At 42.9% G+C, this 18,878-nt stretch overlaps 1 protein-coding gene across 6 annotated transcripts in view; it reads left to right on the top strand.

The window, feature by feature from the left end:
* SERGEF (secretion regulating guanine nucleotide exchange factor) overlaps positions 1–18,878 on the top strand; it is a 233,748-nt gene that overhangs the window by 40,458 nt on the left and 174,412 nt on the right. For all 6 annotated transcript variants that reach the window (XM_010370150.2, XM_010370147.2, XM_010370148.2 and 3 more), the window contains exon 9: positions 15,293–15,459. In XM_010370150.2, the coding sequence (XP_010368452.1) occupies positions 15,293–15,459 (167 nt within the window). The remainder of the gene's footprint in view (positions 1–15,292; positions 15,460–18,878) is intronic.

The raw sequence follows: 18,878 nt of genomic DNA, 5'->3' as shown, positions 1-18,878 counted from the left end.
GGCAGTTGAGCTGCTAGTAGAGGGTGTTTGTATTCTGGGGCCTGAGGGACAGATGGGAACAGGGAGCAGAGCAGGAGGGATATTAGTCAATGTGGGAGCGAAAGGTGGCCATCCCACCCTGGGTCTGCCCTGGCAACCTCTCCTTTTCCATACCATAAGACCATGGACCTCCAGACAAGCCATTTGAATGCCACCCTGGGTCTGCCCTGGCAACCTCTCCTTTTCCATACCATAAGACCATGGACCTCCAGACAAGCCATTTGAATGTAACTGCAGCGTTTGTCACGCCATCTGCCAGCCTTGACAGTGGACTTTAACCCCAAACCTCTCCCAACCCCCTACTTTGAAATTACTGGGACTCTAAGTCTCCTGATTATCTTCCCTTTCCTGGTGGGTCCTTGAACATTATATGTTCTCCTCAGTGGCCTCCTTCGGTGATGCTCATTATTGCCACTGCTCGATGCAAGTGCCAAGTCCCCAAACCACCAACAGTGGAGTGGTCATTATCTCCACTGGCATCTTCCTGACCATGTCCAGTGTTCAGTTTCACCCTTGTAGAGTTCTCAAATATGGGGGTGGGAGAATGTTTTCCCATCTTTGAGTATAGCTCTATTAGGACCCCAATAGATCTTTTATACTAATCTCTCTTGAAGAGCCTGGAACAGTTTCCCAGAGATGGGGTTAGAGTAAATTTGAGAGGCACTGTCTACAGTCATGTACCAAGATGTTCTCACTGGTTGACCACAAATTGGCATCCTAGGATAGGCTCCTTTCCTTCCTCCTGCTGCCTCTGGGTGAATTGCTCACCCAAAGATTGGGGCCAACCTTTGTCTCCTCTATTGGAGATCTTAATCTGAGCTTCCTATTTCCCCAAAGCCAGTTTCTCTTTGAAAACCAGTGATGCAAATAGTATTTCTAGGGGGTTGTGGGATGTCTTGGGGTTTCAGAGGTGTGGTCCTGGCTTTCTGACATAACAGTTTTGATACATGACAGTGGATGGGCTTTGCAGAATTCACTGGCTCCAGTGTATGGCCTGTCCCTGGTCCTGCTCCTGTGGGACCAAAGGGTGGTCTGCAGGGGGAGCTGTGTTCCCATAGCCAAGTGCTGGGATTTTTACCAAGGGAACTCAAGCAGCTCCTCTCTGCAGGTTTAGGCGTGCTTGGGAACTGCGGCTTTCCCTTGCTGTGCTGACTCTCCCAAGTCGCATTCCCAGCTTTAGCCTTCAGCTTGGGTACTGTGAGTCATCGTCATCAGTGGAAAACACGGCCTCATCAACAGCTGGGTGCAGTGCTTGGCCTTTTTTCTTTCCTTTTTTTTTTTTTTTTTCTTTTGTAACTTCACAGAGATGGAAACTACTGATGATTTTGCAGTGGACAAAAACTGAAGGTGATGTACAGGATTAGGGATGGAAGTTCCAGATAGGGAGAGGAGTATCTGGAGGAGATGGAGAAAGGGATGTTTCTTTCATTACCCAGCCCTTGGGCCTCCCAAAAGCCATCCCTGGGATGGAGGCAGTGAGGAATCATGGTGACCTCACCTGTCTGCTCTTCCTTGCCAAGCAGCTCAGGAAGCCCATGATAATTAGGTGAGGCAGGTTGCAATGGAAGCTTGGAGAAGTTGACTGGTACAGGCATACCTTGGAGTTATTGCAGGTTCAGTCCCAGACTGCAGCAATAAAGCAAATATCCAATAAAGGGAGTCACACAATTTTTTGTTTTCCTAGTGCCTATAAAAGTTGTGTTACACTATACTGTATACTATACTTATTAAATGCACAATAGCATTATGTCTATAAAACAGTGTACATACCTTAATTAAAATATATTTTATGGCTAAAAAATGCAATCATCTGAGCCGTCAGTGAGTTGTGATCTTTTTGAATTGTGGCCTTTTAGAGGAAGTTCTTGCCTTGATGTTGATGGCTGCTGACTGATCAGGGCTGTGGTTGCTGAAAATTGGAGTGACTGCGACAATTACTTAAAATGAGACAATACTGAAATTTGCCACATTGATTGAACTCTTCCTTTCACAAGATTTCTCTGTAGCATGCAATGCTGTTTGATAGCATTTACTCAGAGTAGAACTTCTTTCAAATTTGGAGTCAGTCTTCTCAAACCCTGCTGCTGCTTTGTCAATTAAGTTTATATAATAGCTTGTCTTTTGTTAGCATTTCAACGGTGTTCACAGCATCTTCACCAGGAGTAGATTCTATCTCAATAAATCACTTTCTTTGCCATCCATAAGAAGCAACTCCTCAACCCTACAAGTTTGATCTTGAGATTGCAGCAACTCAGTCACATCTTTAGGCTCTACATATAATTCTAGTTGTATTGCTGTTTCTACCACATCTGCAGTTACTTCTTCCACTGAAGCTTTGAATCCCTCAAAGTCATCCATGTGGGTTGGAATCAACTTCTTCCAAACTCCTGTTAATGTTATTTGACCTCTTCCCATGAATCATGAATGTTCTTAATGGCATGTAGAATAATGAATCCTTTCCAGAAAATATGTGATAACTTTGCCCATATCCATCAGAGGAATCACTATCTATGGCAGCGATAGCTTTACAAAATGTATTTCTGAAATAATAAGACTTGAAAGACAGAATGACTCCTTGACCCTTGGACTGCAGAATGGATGTTGTATTAGCAGGCATGAGAACAACATTAATCTCCTTGCACATCTCTATCAGAGCTCTTGAGTGAGCAGGGGCTTGGTCAACGAGCAGTAACATTTTCAAAGGACTCCTTTCTGAGCAGTAGGTCTCAACAGTGGGCTTAAAATATTCAGTAAACCATGCTATAAACAGATGTGCTATCATCCAGGCTTTGTTGTTGCATTGTTCCATTTCTGGAGCACAGGCAAAGTACACTGAGCATAATTCTTAAGCACCCTAGGATTTTTGGAATGGCAAATGAGAATTGGCTTCAACTTAAAGTCACCAGCTGCATTAGCCCTAGATAGTATCTTCTTCCCATAGAAGGCTGTTTGGTCTGCGTTGAAAAACTGCTGTGTAGTGTAGCCCCATTATCAATTTTCTTAGCTAGATCTTCTGGATAACTTGCTACAGCTTCTCCATCAGCACTTGCTGCTTCACCTTGCACTTTTCTGGAGACAGCTTCTTTTCTTTTTTCTTTTTTTTTTTGAGACAGAGTCTCGCTCTGTCGCCCAGGCTAGAGTGCAGTGGCGTGATCTCGGCTCACTGCAGACTCCACCTCCTGGGTTCAAGCGATTCTCCTGCCTCAGCCTTCTGAGTAGCTGGGATTACAGGCACGCAGCACCACGCCTGGCTAAGTTTTTGCATTTTTTGTAAAGACGGGGTTTCACCTTGTTAGCCAGGATGGTCTTGAACTCCTGACCTCATGATCCCCCTGCCTCAGCCTCCCAAAGTGTTGGGATTACAGGTGTGAGCCACTGCACCCAGCCTATAGCTTCTTTTATTAAACCTCGTGAACCAACCTCTGCTAGCTTCCATCTTTTTTTCCTTAGCTTTCTCACCTCTCTCAGCCTTCCTACAATGGAAGAGAGTTAGGGCCTTGCTCTGGATTAGGCTTTGGCTTAAGAGAATGTTATGGCTGGTTTCACCCTTTATCCAGACTACTAGAACTTTCTCTGTGTCAGCTAAAAGGCCATTTTGCTTGCCTTTTTTTTTTTTTTTTTTTTTTTTTTTTGCCAGACGGAGTCTTGCTCTGTCATCCAGGCTGTAGTGCAGTGGTGCGATCTGGGCTCACTGCAAGCTCCGCCTCCCGGGTTCATGCCGTTCTCCTGCCTCAGCCTCCCGAGTAGCTGGGACTACAGGCGCCTGCCGCCACACCAGGCTAATTTTTTGTATTTTCAGTAGAGATGGGATTTTACTGTGTTAGCCAGGATGGTCTTGATCTCCTGACCTCACCCGCCTCAGCCTCCCAAAGTGCTGGGATTACAGGTGTGAGCCACTGCACCCAGCCCATTTTGCTTTCTTATTGCTAGCGTAGCACTTTTAATTTCATTCAAGAACTTTTCCTTTGCATTCACAACTTGCTTAACAGGTGCAAGAGGCCTAGCTTTTTAGCCTATCTTGGCTTTTGACATGCCTTCCTCCCTAAGCTTAATCATTTATAGCTTTTGATTTAAAGTGAGAGATATGTGACTTTTCCTTTCACTTGAATACTTAGAGGCCATGGTAGGGTTATTAATTGGCCTAATTTCAATATTGTTGTGTCTCCGGGAATAGGGAGGCCTGAGGAGAGGGAGACGGAAGAAGGGCTGGTCGGTGGAGCAGTCAGAACGTACAACATTTATCGATTAAGTTTGCCATCTTATATGGGCATGGTTCATCATGCCCCAAAATAATTGCAGTAGTAACATCAATGATCATTGCAGATCACCATAACAGATGTAATAATAATAATAATTGTGAAAAGTTTGAAATATTGCAAAAATTACCAAAATGTCACAGAACACGTGCTGTTTGAAAAATGGCGTCAGTAGACTTGCTTGACTCAGGGTTGCCACAAACCTTCAATTTGTTAAAAACAAAAAAACAAAAACAAAAACTGCAGTTATCTGTGAAGTGCAGTAAAGTGAAGTATGCCTATACTTTTTTAAGAAGCTGTGGACAAGATGTACTAGAAGTCAGGGCGGCCTGGATTCTAGTCTAGTCTTACTTCTAATTCACTGTTTGACCTTGGGTAGTTAAGTTACTTTCCTTTTGGGCCTCATTTTACCTAACTAGAAGCAAATGATTGGGTAAGAAGTTCTCTAAGGTTTCTTCTGGCTCAGATGGTTTATGAGGCTGAATTGAATGTAAAGAAATTTGAACCTTATTCCCATAATCCTCCTGAGAATCCAAAACCGATAGCTCTTTCTCCAGATGAGCAGTGTTCCGCTCACTGTATAAGGAGAATCACATAGACATGGTATTCACCCTTTAAGGACTTACAGCTTGTTGTCCTTCTTTCCTGTCCCCACCAGGCAGCAGACAGAGTCTGCTGGGAAGCAGGAAATTGGGATCCTAGTTCTGGCTCTACCAAAACATACTGTGTCCTTGGGCAGATCATTCACCTCTTTCAGCCTTATTTTCATTTTTTTTGAAATCAAGGGATTAGACTTGCTGCTTGTCTTCAACTACCCTCCCTAACCGCTCCACACACACTCCCCGCCCCCCAGCCTCCTACTAGCTTTTCTGCAGGGTGTGATTCTTAGCTGCAGAAGCCCTGGGGTATAGTTTCCTTTCTTGCCGGGAAGGAGAAAAGCAAGATTATTTTTTAATTACGCAGCTAAGATTAGGCAGCAACCTGCATTTTAAAATGTTATTGATAAGAATCTAAAAGTGTGTGAAGAAGCTTTAGAGTTTGAATGTGAAATGTGTTTGAAAACATCTGTAGAGTCACTGGCCTCAATCAGGTTGCCAAGTGGCTTCTAGGTGTAACTAGCAGCGTGATGTGCTACTGGACCCCTAGAGGAACAGGAAAACCAAGGCCCTCAGCCAGCACATCTGAAAGCAGGGACTCATGGTTCAGCCTCTCATGATGGTTCTTTGTAAACTGGCTTTAGAGAGTGAGAGTCATAATGTTATTAACACCTGCATTTAGGGTTTACAAAGTGCATTTATGTTTATTGCCTGCCTTTTCATCATAGGCTTGAGAGGCAGCTTAAGCAAGTTTCATTGCTTCTACTTGAGTTGGCTGGGACTTGTAAGTTTAAGGTTCTTCCATTAGGAAAGGTGGTGTGCTGTAGAGGAGAAGCTCAGAAAGGAAGATGGGAGCTGGACACTGGTCCTGGGCCACCATCTCCCTCCCCAGCTCTGCCTGTCTCCTTTCCCTACTTTATATTTCTCTATAGCAATTAAAGTCATTTGCCATAGGTAATGTTTTGTTGTTGCTGTTGTCTGTCTTTCCTGTCATTAGATTTAAGCTCCATGATGGGAGGGAGTTTTGTCTTTTTTTTTTTTTTTTTAATTTGAGACAGGTTCTTGCTCTGTCACTCAGGCTGGAGTGCAGTAGCATGGTCATAGCTCACTGCAACCTTGAATTCCTAGGCTTAAGCAATCTTTCCACCTCAGCATCTGGAATAGCTAGGACTACAGGTGTGCACTACCTGTTCAGCTAGTTTTTTTTTTTTTTTTTTTTTTTTTTTTTTAATTGCTTGTAGAGACAGGATCTTGCTATGTTGCCCAGGTTGGTCTCAAACTCAAGTGATCAAACTCAAGGCTCAAGTGATCCTCCCACTTTGGCCTACAAAAGTGCTAGGATTAAATTTTATGTGTTCTGTTCAGTGCAGTAGCCGCTAGCACCTGGGACAGCACCTGGCATATAGAAAGTGCTCAGTAACTATTTGTTGAATATTGTGAATGCCTGGATCTGTTTCTATCTATATAGGCTGTGTGACTTGGAAAATTATTTGTTTTCCTTAGTTTTGTTTTCTCTTTGGAGAGTAGGTTTAGATGGTGTCTGATGTCCTTGGTGGTAACAGCAATACCTATTACTTTGTTTTCTGTCAACAAACACTAAACACCTGCTCTGGGTCAGGCCCTGTGTTAGGTGCTGTGGGGAACACTGAGAGAATAAGAAAAGATCATTGTTCATTGGGCAAACTAAGATATGCAGTCAAATAACCCTATGTTTGGAGGGATAGAAAGTTGTTGAAACAGAGGTACAAGCACCATGCCAGTGGCTCCTAAAGGAAGAGATGGCTTATTCTGACCAGGGGATGATAGGGTGCTTTAGGGAGGCAGCAGCATTTGAGCTAGGCCCTGAAGGGGGAGTAGGATTCCATAAGTGGGACAAGCAGGGTGACCAGCTTTGCAGGCTGACAGGTGTTGCAGGCTGACCAGCATTGTGGGCTGGGGGCAGAGCATGGTCCTAAGGCCCCAGAGGGAGGAAGTTGAATATGCTTTTGACAAAGGAGCAGTCATCCAACATCGAGCGAACGTAGATGCTTTGAGAGAGGCAAGGGAGCTACTGAACAAACTAGGACTGGGGCTTCCTGCCATGCTCTTGCCTAGCTTGGAAGAAGAAACCAGCCTGACTTCTTGCTTTTCTCTGGGAAACCCTAACCCCATGTTGTAGATAGTTCTGCAGTCAGTCTTGGTGTTCCTCAGGGTGCAGTCTGTCTTCACTTCTATCACTGCTGCCCCTGATTTGGTAGCTAAGAAAGTCAGTGGTGAAAATGGAGCAGCTGTGTGTAATACTTCTGTGTTTTAGGAATCTGACCTTTGCCATATAGGTCAAGGATGGATGAAGCTCACTCACTCACTCATCAGCTCGGCTCTCTCTGTGCCTCCAGCCCACGTGTGTGTCCCTGTGACTCTGAACAACCTCAGGAAGTCCTTGCGAATGTTCACTTTTGAAGAGCCAGTGTGACCAAGTGAAAAGTGGAGCTGAGGTCAAACAGACCTGTGCATCCTCTGCAGGACAATGACTGAGGGCACTGACTCTGGTGCCAGGCCTCTGGGTCCCATCCTAGCTTTGCCATTGAGAGCTGCTGGCTCTGAGCCAGAGACATAACCTCTCTCTATGCGTTAATATTTTCATCTGTAATTTGAGGATTATAATGCCTACTCAGGGTATTTCTGTGGATTAAAAGGGATAATCCATATGAAGAGTTTAGCATGAAATAGCCCTCAAAATATTAGCAATTATTATTGTTATTATTGCAGCTGTGCCACTTACTAGCTATGTGATCTTGGGCAAGTCATTTAACCTCTGTGGTCTGTTTCTTAATCTGTAAAATGGGATTCACAATAAACAGTCAGGGTTGATTAAATTGTGTAACTTAATGATAGTGCCAAAAGCAGTTTTATACAGAGTCAGCTTTCAATAAATAAATTCTCCCCAACCCCTCAACTTTTGTTCATTCTCTTTGCAGGCTTTTTCTCCCCTTTTTAGTTAGGCAGCCCATATTTGGGAATCTTATTTCTGTATTAACTTAAAAAAAATCCAAACCTTTTATTATGTGATATTGTTTATGATATGACTTTGGAAACTTGTGACATTTTACTACAAAATAACAAACTATACAGTCAAGTTTTACTTTTTATTTACACTAGGAACTATATGAGTAGTCTTTGATATTAGAATGCATGCTTTATTTTTGGACAGTGGTGAGACTAAATATTCCAAAGGTGACAATAAAATTAAATTGTATACCAGTCATTTTAACACTGAAGATTTTTAGGCATCATAAATTAAAGTGTAGATCAGGGAGGTATCCAAGAGGTCATCTATTCCAGTCCTCTTGTTTTATAGATGGGAAAACTAGGCCCCTAAAGAAGAAGGGACCTGTTCAAGGCCATTCAGCCTAGAAGAGAAGCCAGGATTAGACCTGAATCTTAATTCAAGTCTTTTTTTTTTTTTTTTTTTTTTTTTTTTTTTTTTTTTTTTTTGAGGCGGAGTCTCGCTCTGTCGCCCGGGCTGGAGTGCAGTGGCCAGATCTCAGCTCACTGCAAGCTCCGCCTCCCGGGTTTACACCATTCTCCTGCCTCAGCCTCCCGAGTAGCTGGGACTACAGGCGCCCGCCACCTCGCCCGGCTAGTTTTTTGTATTTTTTAGTAGAGACAGGGTTTCACCGTGTTAGCCAGGATGGTCTCGATCTCCTGACCTCGTGATCCGCCAGTCTCGGCCTCCCAAAGTGCTGGGATTACAGGCTTGAGCCACCGCGCCCGGCCAATTCAAGTCTTATTGAGTCTCACGTTAAAGCTTCCTCTCCTCTCTTCTCTTTTCCAACTCATCTTGCTTCATCTTTCTTCTCCATTGTTCCCTTTAACTCTCTTCTTTTCCCTACCTTTAATTAATTTGTTTCATCTGGTACATTATAGACTTCTGATGTGCAAACCACTATGCTTTAATGTTAAAAATCAAAATTCCATGATAGAGCTTTCAATGTTCTTTCTTTTCTTTGATTATCATTAGAGACCCTAACACTTAGGTAGATGGGAATTGGCTGAGAAGATTTGACAAAGTGGTAGAAATGCTGTGTGACACCATGGAAATCCTTAATGAGGCTGTGTTGTGCAGTTTGGGAGCATAATAGTAATAATGGCCATTCACTAGTTAGTATGTGCCATATGCTTTATGGAAAAGTATCCTTGCAGCAATGCTACAAGGGAGATGCTTTTGTTTTCATTCTGCAGATAAGACTTAGAGTTGTTGAGCAGTTTGCTCAAGATTATGGAGCCAGTGAATGGTAGTGCTCAGCAGTGGTGAGTAAGAGGTAGATAGGTTGATAGGTAGGGAGGTGGTTGGATTCATTTATTCAATTGTTCATTCAGGTGGGAGATATTTATTGAGTGCCTACTTTGTGTTGGGCATTATTCTAGGACTCAAGAATGAGTGAAATAGCTTGTCCCCAGTATCATGGAGCTGGCTCTCTGAAAGAGAAGACACACATTAATTAAACAGTCCTAATGAGTGTGCATTTATAAGCTGAGGTAAATGCTCCCAGGATGTGGAACATGGTCCTCTGAGATTGTTGCACAGAGGAACCTGATCTGAGTTGAGTAGTGGGCAGAGTTGAAGATGAGTAGGAGCTGACTAGGCGAATGGGGTCAGGGTAGTAGGGATAACTGGGGACAGAGGAAACCAGTATGGAGGCTCTATTAGTCCGCTTTCACGCTGCTGTGAAGAAATGCCTGACACTGGGTAATTTATAAAGAAAAGAGGTTTAATTGACTCACAGTTCCACATGGCTCGGGAGGCCTCAGGAAACTTACAATCATGACAGAAGGCACCCCTTCATAGGGTGGCAGGAGAGAGAATGAGAGCCAGCAGGGGAAATGCCAGACACTTATAAAACCATCAGATATTGTGAGACTCACTCACTATCATGAGAACAGCATGGGGGAAACTGACCCCATGATTCAATTACCTCCCACCAGGTCCCTCCCACAACATGTGGGGATTATGGAGATTACAGTTCAAGATGAGATTTGGGTGGGGATGCAGCCAAACCATATTAGAGGCCTTGTGGAGGAGCAGCATGGCACATGCTATACGGAAAGGAGTGTGGTGTGACTGCCCCTGTGCTCTGAGCTTTCTCCTTGCCTGTTTCCTGCTCCTTGTACAGGAAGATGATGCTAGGTGATTCTTGGGCAGTTAGTTCTGTGTTTGACGAGTCCCTGGGTATTATCATCAAATGCCTTTTTATAAAGTCTCTGTCCATGTGGCAGAATGAAGGATGAGTGACAGAAGTCAGGTTCTTACCTTCGAAGGACATAGAATGAATAACCCAGAGAGTAACTGGTACTTACGTTTGTAAACAGGTGAATCATAAATATAACAAACCTATAGGGAGAGAGCTTCCTCCTTTTCATGAGTGTATTCTAGATGGCCTTGTAACATCCTGGAATATTAGAGTTGAGAGGGACTGAAGAGGTCATGTGGCCTTTTCTCTCTCTTACCCATGGATTTTCTTTTTATAACATCTACCTTGGTTTGGTTTGCTGACTCCATTTTGCTATCTTCAGTGACATTATATTCCCTTTTTGGACAGATACTGTCAAGAAAATACGGATGATCCTCTAATCTATCTTTCTATCACCTATAGGACTCCCTTCTCTAGAACAGGGTAGAAATTTCTCTTCCCTGAAGAACTCAGACATCCCTGGAGCTACTTCTCCTTGTACCTATAGCTATGGCTGCAGCACCTGCAGCCCTTGATGGATGGTAAAGGAAGTTGGCCTCTTGAATATTCATCATTCACCCCCTACCCGCAGAGTATCCCCCGCTCTCTGTGGTTTGCATCCAGTAGTCTTTCTCCTTACTCTCTTCTGTTTTATTTATATTTGACTATTTGATAACATGTTTGCAAAACACCCCAGGAGAGTTAAATAATTTGGTAATTAAATAACATTTTATAATTCCCATTAGCGGGACCCTTGATGTAGCATCTTTATACCTTCATCACCTTCCTACTCACCTTGAAATTGTGAAATCTCAGAATGGTGTTTATTTCCTCTCCTTTCCTTTCAAAATCACATCTAATGGGGTGCCAAGCCCTGTAAATTCTTTCTTTTTTGTTTTCCTATGACTTCAATTCTAGTTTAGGCCTGGATGCATCCTAGGCTTGTGTTATTGTTGTTTCTTTCTTTTCTTACCTTATCACTTACTACCTCTGTGACTTTGGGTAAGTACCTTGTTCCCTGTCAGTAACATGGGAATGGTAAAAGTGCCTAACTCACAGGCTTGTTGCAAGAATAAGCAGGATACTGTACATAGAATGTGCATACTTTAATAAATAAATTAATGTACATATGTTGGTGATGTGTTAAAAAATATTTTGCTAATAGACATCAGGCGTGGTGGCACACGCCTGTAATCCCAGTGCTTTGGGAGGCCGAGGCAGGCAGATCACTTGAGGTCAGGAGTTCAAGTCCAGCCTGGCCAACGTGACGAAACCCTGTCTTTACTACAAATACAAAAATTGGCCAGATGTGGTGATGCATGACTGTAATTCCAGCTACTAAGGAGGCTGAGGTGGGAGAATTGCTTGAACCCACGAGGTGGAGGTTACAGTGGGCCAAGATCATGCCACTGTATTCTAGCCTGGATAATGTAGCGAGACTCTGTCTCAAAAAAAAAAAAATTTTTTTTTTCTTTTACTAATAGTAAGCAACCAAGTTTAGGGACCCCTGGTCTGGAGGGTGAGATCTAGACCCAGCCATGGCAATTCCCTGTGGCTAGCCCCAGCCTGGCAGTCTTGACTTCCCTTCCAGTGTCCTTCCCTAGTGACCCTCATTCACTCTCCTGCCTTTTGATTTTTTTTTTTTTGAGACAGTGTCCCCCTGTTGCCCAGGCTGGAGTGCAGTGCTGCCATCTCGGCTCACTGCAACCTCTGCCTCCCAGGTTCAAGTGATTCTGCTACCTCACCTTCCCCAGTAGCTGGGACTATAGTCGTGCGCCACCACATCCATCTAATTTTTGTATTTTTAGTAGAGACGGGGTTTTACCATGTTGGCCAGGCTGGTCTCAAACTCTTGACCTCAGGTGATCCTCCTGCCTTGGCCTCCCAAAGTGCTAGGATTACAGGTGTGAGCCACTGCGCCCGGCCACCTTTTGATTTTCATATCATTGCTCATCTCATGCTGCTCCTCAATATCCTCCCTCGGTCTCCCATTTTCTTTTCTCATCCAGAAGTTCACCTTAAATGCCTCCTGTTTCCTCAAGCCTGCCAGGACAATTCCAGTTCCAGACCCCTTAAGTGTTCTTTTTCCATACTTCTCATTTGGCCTCTGTAGTTTTCTGTGTTGTGTTGATATTTTTTGCCATATATACTGCTTGGCTCTGTAGTTATTCTGTGCTAATTCTTACATGGACATGCCCTATAAATTGTGTTTCACTTGCTGACTTTGTTTTGAGCTATTTTGTCATCTTTCTCATTTATCATTTACCTGGAGACACATACCTATACTTTTTGGATGACATTTTAGTGTGTCTATTTTTTTTTTATCATAGTAATATATAATCCTTTAAGGAGACGATCCATTTGTTAAATTTGTGATTTGAGTCTCCCTGGATTTGACAGCATGCATCAGCTTGATGCAGACATTCATCTACAATGTATTAATGAGCATTTTTTGTATGTGGATTTATTTTCTTTTACTCCATATGACATAAAATTATCATCCATGTGTTTAATGCCTTTATTTCAGCACTTACAGTCCTGATTTCTGCATGGGCTCCTGGGAAGAAGATTATTCTAGTGAGGAAAGCTGGATGGTACACAGAGCATATCCATTTAATCTGGGTTTTCCTCTTCCTCAAACATTGTAAAAATGACTGTTTCATCAGCCAAGTTTTGTCAGTCTGTGACAGCAGCTGTGCAATCATTGGAGATACCATTGGCCCTGGAGTCAGAAGACACACGTTTAAATCTTGATTCAACTACTTGGTTGTTGTTTGAACCCAACCGAATCATTTAACTCTCATCATTTAACCTCATCTGTAAAATAAGCTTAATACTCTATATGCCACAGCATTATTGTGAGGATTGAGACAATGTCAATGAATGTACTGGGTACCTGGGAAGAGGTCAATAAATGTCCGTTTAAAAGAAAAGGAAAAATAAAAGGGTCTCTTCTGTCCTGGGTGAGGCTTCTGATGCAGAGTTTATTTTGAAGAGAAACAGACAAGTTCAGAGTGCATTAAATTTAGGCTTGAGACTGAAGACTGAACATTAAGTCAGCCTGGTTTCTGGACTTACCTTAACCAGAATGTCTATGGCCTCCCCGGAGAGTATGAGGATTAATTAGTTAATCTTTGTAAAGTGCTTTGAAGGTGAAAAGTGCTATGTAAGTGGAATGGCTGAATTGCTATCAGGGTTATAATAATGGTGGCACCATATTCTGCCAGTCTTGACTGTCTTTGACATCAATAATCAATAACAGGAAAGCTCTAAGATGTTTTACTTCATGTGAAATAAAGGATTCAATGTGTGATTTCTGATAAAATTATTTCTGTAGTCTTAGAGATAACAACTTCCTAGTTTTTCCCAGCAGAGGAATGCTATAGTCATTTAAGCAGCAACAGTCTTATCCCCTGGCTTCTTGGGAATCTCCTGCTTAGCAATCTGGTTAGAAATCCTAGCCAGCTCAGGTAGAGGGGCAGTTTGCCAGTTTTGGATGCCTTATGGGTCCTGGGCACATGGGTTTTTAAGAGTAATCTTGCAGAAGTGAAGGAAGAGTGTTGAGTGATTATGCAGTGACTAGGGCTTAATAACCAATGCAGAGTGATACCATGGGCTAGTAGAAAGAGATGTGGCTTAGCTGTGTGACCCTGGGCAGGTCACTTATCTGAACCTTAATTTTTTCACCTGTCAAGTGGCAGCATAGTAGTTGATGAGTACAATGATAAAGGTGGCTCACGGGAGGGTGACTTTCACCCTTGCTGGGGAGAGCTGGGGAGAGCTGGGGAGTCAAGAAAGGTTTCATAGAACTAGTAGTACATGAGCTGGACTCCAAAGCTGCAGCCATAGTTTACCACTTAAGGAGAGGGCATTCTTAGCAAAAGGAACAGCACACAAAGAGCCATGAAGTAGTACGTGTGAATGGACCTACTCCCAGCTCTCATAATATACAAGGTATCTCATATACCCTGTGAGCTACACAGACTTTGTTTCCTCCTTGAGGAAGCCCAAAAGTCAGATTCCTGTAAACTGCTTGGTATCTACCTTAGTGTCTGCTAGCAGGCTGATGCTGAGAACTGTTTCCCTGCAGAGCCTTGTATCACTGCAATATTCTGACATTTCCCCATGAATCTATGGTTCTTTTTTAGCTGACACTATAAACCATATGTTGAATGTGAGGCCAGATGAAGCTTTGATACCAAACACAAAGTATGCAGTAGTAGATTTGTCTAGAATTTAATATGCATTGCTCTGTGTTTTGTCTCTAAAGCAAAGTTTTTCTTTGTTAAAATAAACATGTATAAAGAATTTATACAACGCACATGGTTATGCATATTTATTGCAGAGAATCTGTTAATAATCTATGCCTCATCAGATTTTGCATTTGTGTTGAAATAACAAATGTGGCACTTGGTACAACTGAATGAATTTGGTGAATTTTCTCTTATCTGGGAGAAGAAAGTCCATTTCTCCTTTTGCGAATCTCGTTTTCTTTTGTCATTTTTAGCACTGGCCAGCTTCCCATGTGGTGCATCTGGGGGACTAAATGCTTTTCTGGCTCCAAATGGTTTTGCCATTTTTTTTTTCTTCTCTCACTCCCTTCCCTCTAGCACACATAAACACTTGCCTTAGGATTGTTAGAATTGCTCCTTTGGTAAGAGCATAGATTCCGAAAGGTCCCCTTATGTTATAAGGAGGGGAAAGCAAATGAAACTGGCCATTCGTTGAGCTAGGCCCTAAGAGATTGTGGAGTGGAGAACTTCAAGGTGGCTAAATGGGGCCCTAGGTTGGGTGGGGGAGAGGAGAGCCTGAGAGCAGGCATCTGGGCAAAGCACAAGGAGTGTGTGGGGAAGGGAGAGAATGGAAAGCCATAAAGCATGGTTGAAGTTATATCCATAGTCATAGCCATATCTATATAACATGCAAGAACAGAAACTTTAGAATGAATCTGCTTGAATCCAGCTCTGGTACTTACAGCTTGTTTGATCTTGGGCAAGTCATTTAACCTCTCTGAACCTTCATTTCCACATCTGTAAAAATATGAGTGCGTGTGCCTTCTTTACAGGAAGATAGGAAGGCTCCTGGTAGTTGGTACTAAAATCAGTGTCACACTTTCTCTTGTAATTCATTGCCTACCCATGAGAGCACAGCTGTGGAATGTAGTCTTAATTCAAATAATGTTTGTTTTTAGAAACTGGCAAGGTGTTTACCTGGGGCCGAGCAGACTATGGTCAACTAGGGAGGAAGTTGGAGACTTACGAAGGCTGGAAACTAGAAAAGCAAGATTCATTCCTCCCCTGTTCAAGACTACCGAACAGCGTGCCTTCATCTCTGCATTGCTTAACTGGAGCAACTGAGGTAGGAAGTGACTTCACACAGATGTAATGTGTCCCTTTTTCTTGTCTTTCAGTGAAGCATTTACTGAGGGCCTACTGTGTGCCAGGCATTATGGATAGGTTCCATGTAGGAATCTGAAGAGGTCCTGACTCCAAGGAGCTCGTGCTTTAATGTGGTCAAAAGTCAGTTACCCAGATAACTGTACTGCAAGGCAGACTCTGTGTAGTTCCTTAGAGGTTCAAAGTACTTTGGATCTACTGTGAAGAGCAAGAAATGAATTCAGGGTACAGGGATTGGCCTAGGCTCCGAAAATGACAAGGCTGGCCAGGCACAGTGGCTCACGCCTGTAATCCCAGCACTTTGGGAGGCCAAGGTGGGTGAACTGCCTGATGTCAGGAATTCGAGACTAGCCTGGCTAACATGGTGAAACCCCATCTCTACTAAAAATACAAAAGTTAGCTGGGCATGGTGGCACAGGCCTGTAGTCCCAGCTACTTGGGAGGCTGAGGCAGGAGAGTTGCTTGAACCTGGGAGGCAGAGGTTGCAGTGAGCTGAGATCGCGCCATTGCACTCCAGCCTGGGCGACAGAGCAAGACTCTGTCTCGAAAAATAACCGAAAAAAACAAAACAAAAAAAACCCCAGGACAATGACAAGGCTTTGATGCTTTCATCTGTGCTTTGGAAGATGGGTCAGACTTGAGCAAGCAGTTGTAAGACAGAAATTTTAAGTGTGCACAACAGCTTGAACAGAGTCATGGGGGTAGGAAAGGGAGGAAACTATTTTGGGGATCACTTGGTGGTTCAGTTTGGCGGGAGCATTGGGTATCTGGAGGGACAATTATGAGGTAATATCAGAAAGATGGGCTGGAACCTGATCAAGGGGCCGTTTAATACTGAGCTAAATATTTTATACTTGTGTTTATTTTTCCCAGTCCAGAAAGCACTGCAGTTCAGTTGCTTATTCAAACCCCTTTGATTTTGTGAAGTGGTTTGAATTTCTACATTTAAGGCAGGAATCTTAATTTCTCCAGGGTATGTGTTTCTGTTACTAAATTTTACTTTACTGTTACCCTTAAAAAAAAGAAAAGGCTAGATTTTTTAGAGGAATGAGGATGGCCACACAGGAAATGTGCCTCTGAACCCAAGTTGGCTTAATGAAGGAATTCAGTCTTCATTCAGAGTCTGTCAAAAAAATTAATAAGCTAGTGAGACTTCTGTAATTAGCATCAGACTAATGACAACCCTCTTCATACCTAGAGGGCTTCCCTTCCCCAGGGCCCTGCCTGGCCTCCTCCTTCCGGGTATGTAGGACGCTTCTCAGTTTCTGCTTTCACATCCCAGCCCTGGTCTTCCTGGGCCTTTTCTTAGTGCTGGGTTAAATGTGTCTGTCTTTTTTTCTCTCTCTTTCTCTTGGGTTGAAAAGGTACTAAACAATACCACAAAGACAATTTTACAGTAATAATAATGAAACCACTTAGTATTATGGAAGATTTCCATGATCTTACCACCCTAAAACAGCTACATTCCTTTTTGTGTATACACATGTCCATACTTCTATAAGTTGTACCAATAGCATTTATGATGTTTTGTTTTCAATCTTTATTTTATCACAGATGCTTTGCTTTTTTCCCTCTTGGTCTTTAAAATGAACATTTAAAATGGCTATACAGTAAACATTACATGATTAGAAGGTTCTGGGATTTCTCAAACCATTCTTTGGATATTGGACATTTAGATCATCCTTTTTTTTTCACCACTAGTGAATCTCTGTTGAACTGTTTACTTAAGATATGATCTTAGGGATGCAATGACAAGGGCAAAGGTCAGGAGCATCTTTATGACTTTTGATATATTTCTCCAGATTGTGTTTGGCAGAAGTTGGCTCTACCAGTAGTAAATAAGGCAATGCAGTATTTAAACTAGTGTTGTCTCCTTAGTGAGTTAAGGTGCTGAGAGCCTGTTAAATAGTGTTTTAGACTCTAGTTTTTCTTTGTCTTTCCCAGATCATTTAAGACTTTGTGGTCAGGTTGCACAGTAGTGGAGGAATAGAGGATTCTTAGATTTTTCTGAGTCTCTAGTTCTATTGGCAAGATGAGTATACCCTGTGTCACAATACCTAAGGTATTGGTATTGGTGAGGATAACATGCAAAGTTCTTGACTTAGTAGGTACGCAGAAACTGTTGATTCCATTCTCTTCTTACCCTTTGAAGTTTTTTAATGCCATGTGGTAGCCACAGTATGCAGCACTGGGACAGACATGGCCAGTGCAAAATTTAGTGTAAGAGCCTGACATTGATAGGAATTTTATGTAGCTTATCAGGAGTGGGCTTGAGTCCTGAGCCCCCTGGCAGCTTCATTTTAGAGCTCCTTCTTTTCTAGCTCCAGTCTCTGGGGTGCTGGAGTGTAGACTCTCTGGTCTCACTTCAGGTTCAGACTCCAGGCTCTTACTCTCCGGTAAATTGGGTCTGGGAATTATCTCCAGTTGTGGATATCCAGGTCTGGCCTGCTAGGCATATATTTGCTCGAGGCTAAGAGAGAGCCAGTCCAGGAGGCAGCTATATGCTACTAGGAGTGGGTTCACCTCGGAGAAGACAAGAGCTACACTAAACTAGGTGCTACCCTGGTCATGGGCTTGGCCAGAGAGGTGCAGAGATACCTGGAGGCACAGGAACAGCGTTGGACTAGGCTGATGTTTCCTGACCCTTGAGGACCTGAGTGTGGCACATAGCTGACCAATTGCCTTTAATTCTTAATTGCCTTTAATGTCCAAGGGATAAGCAAGAGGAGGAGTGAATTGTCTGGTGTCTCAGATAGGATGTCTGCACAGAAGGGTCCAGAAGGACAGCCAAGCAGGAGAGGAAAACACAGGTAGACAGCTAGACTGTGGTATAACCATCCCTTCCTGGGAACCAAAGAAAGCAAAGAAACACAAAGTTAGTTAGTGCTTATTATAGGCCAATATGCTAAATGCTTTGCATATATTATTTTGTCTTCATGATAAACCTGTGTGCAGGTGTCACAATTGCTGCATTATGAATAAGGAGACTAAGGCTAGGAATGGGTAAACTCAGCTGGCCCTTACTGATCACATAATAGATAAACAGTGAGCCTGGGTCTTTAACTTGAAGTGCTTGAAGAAGGTCACATACTCTACAGATAAACTAAAATTGAGGTCCTTTTTTCTATGTGCCCTTTCCTGGGTGGAACCCTTTGCTGGGTGCTTGAAGTCTGGGAATAAGGGTCTGTAATTCCCTAAATGTCTCAATTCTTTTCTTCTGAGCCATGTCTCCTCTCTAGCTGGAGAAACACTTTATTTGAGATTTTAGACCTTGCAGGCCTTCCTTTAATGTTCTTACAGTTGTAAAAACTTCTGTGTTTCATTCGCTGTCAGTTTTACCTTAGATATTGGACCTCTCTAGGCACTCCTGGAAAATTCCAG

This window comes from Rhinopithecus roxellana, chromosome 15, assembly GCF_007565055.1.
Source record: "Rhinopithecus roxellana isolate Shanxi Qingling chromosome 15, ASM756505v1, whole genome shotgun sequence".
NCBI lineage: Eukaryota > Metazoa > Chordata > Mammalia > Primates > Cercopithecidae > Rhinopithecus > Rhinopithecus roxellana.
Note: the sequence above shows the minus strand (reverse complement) of the source record. Positions and strands in the feature narration are given on the sequence as shown.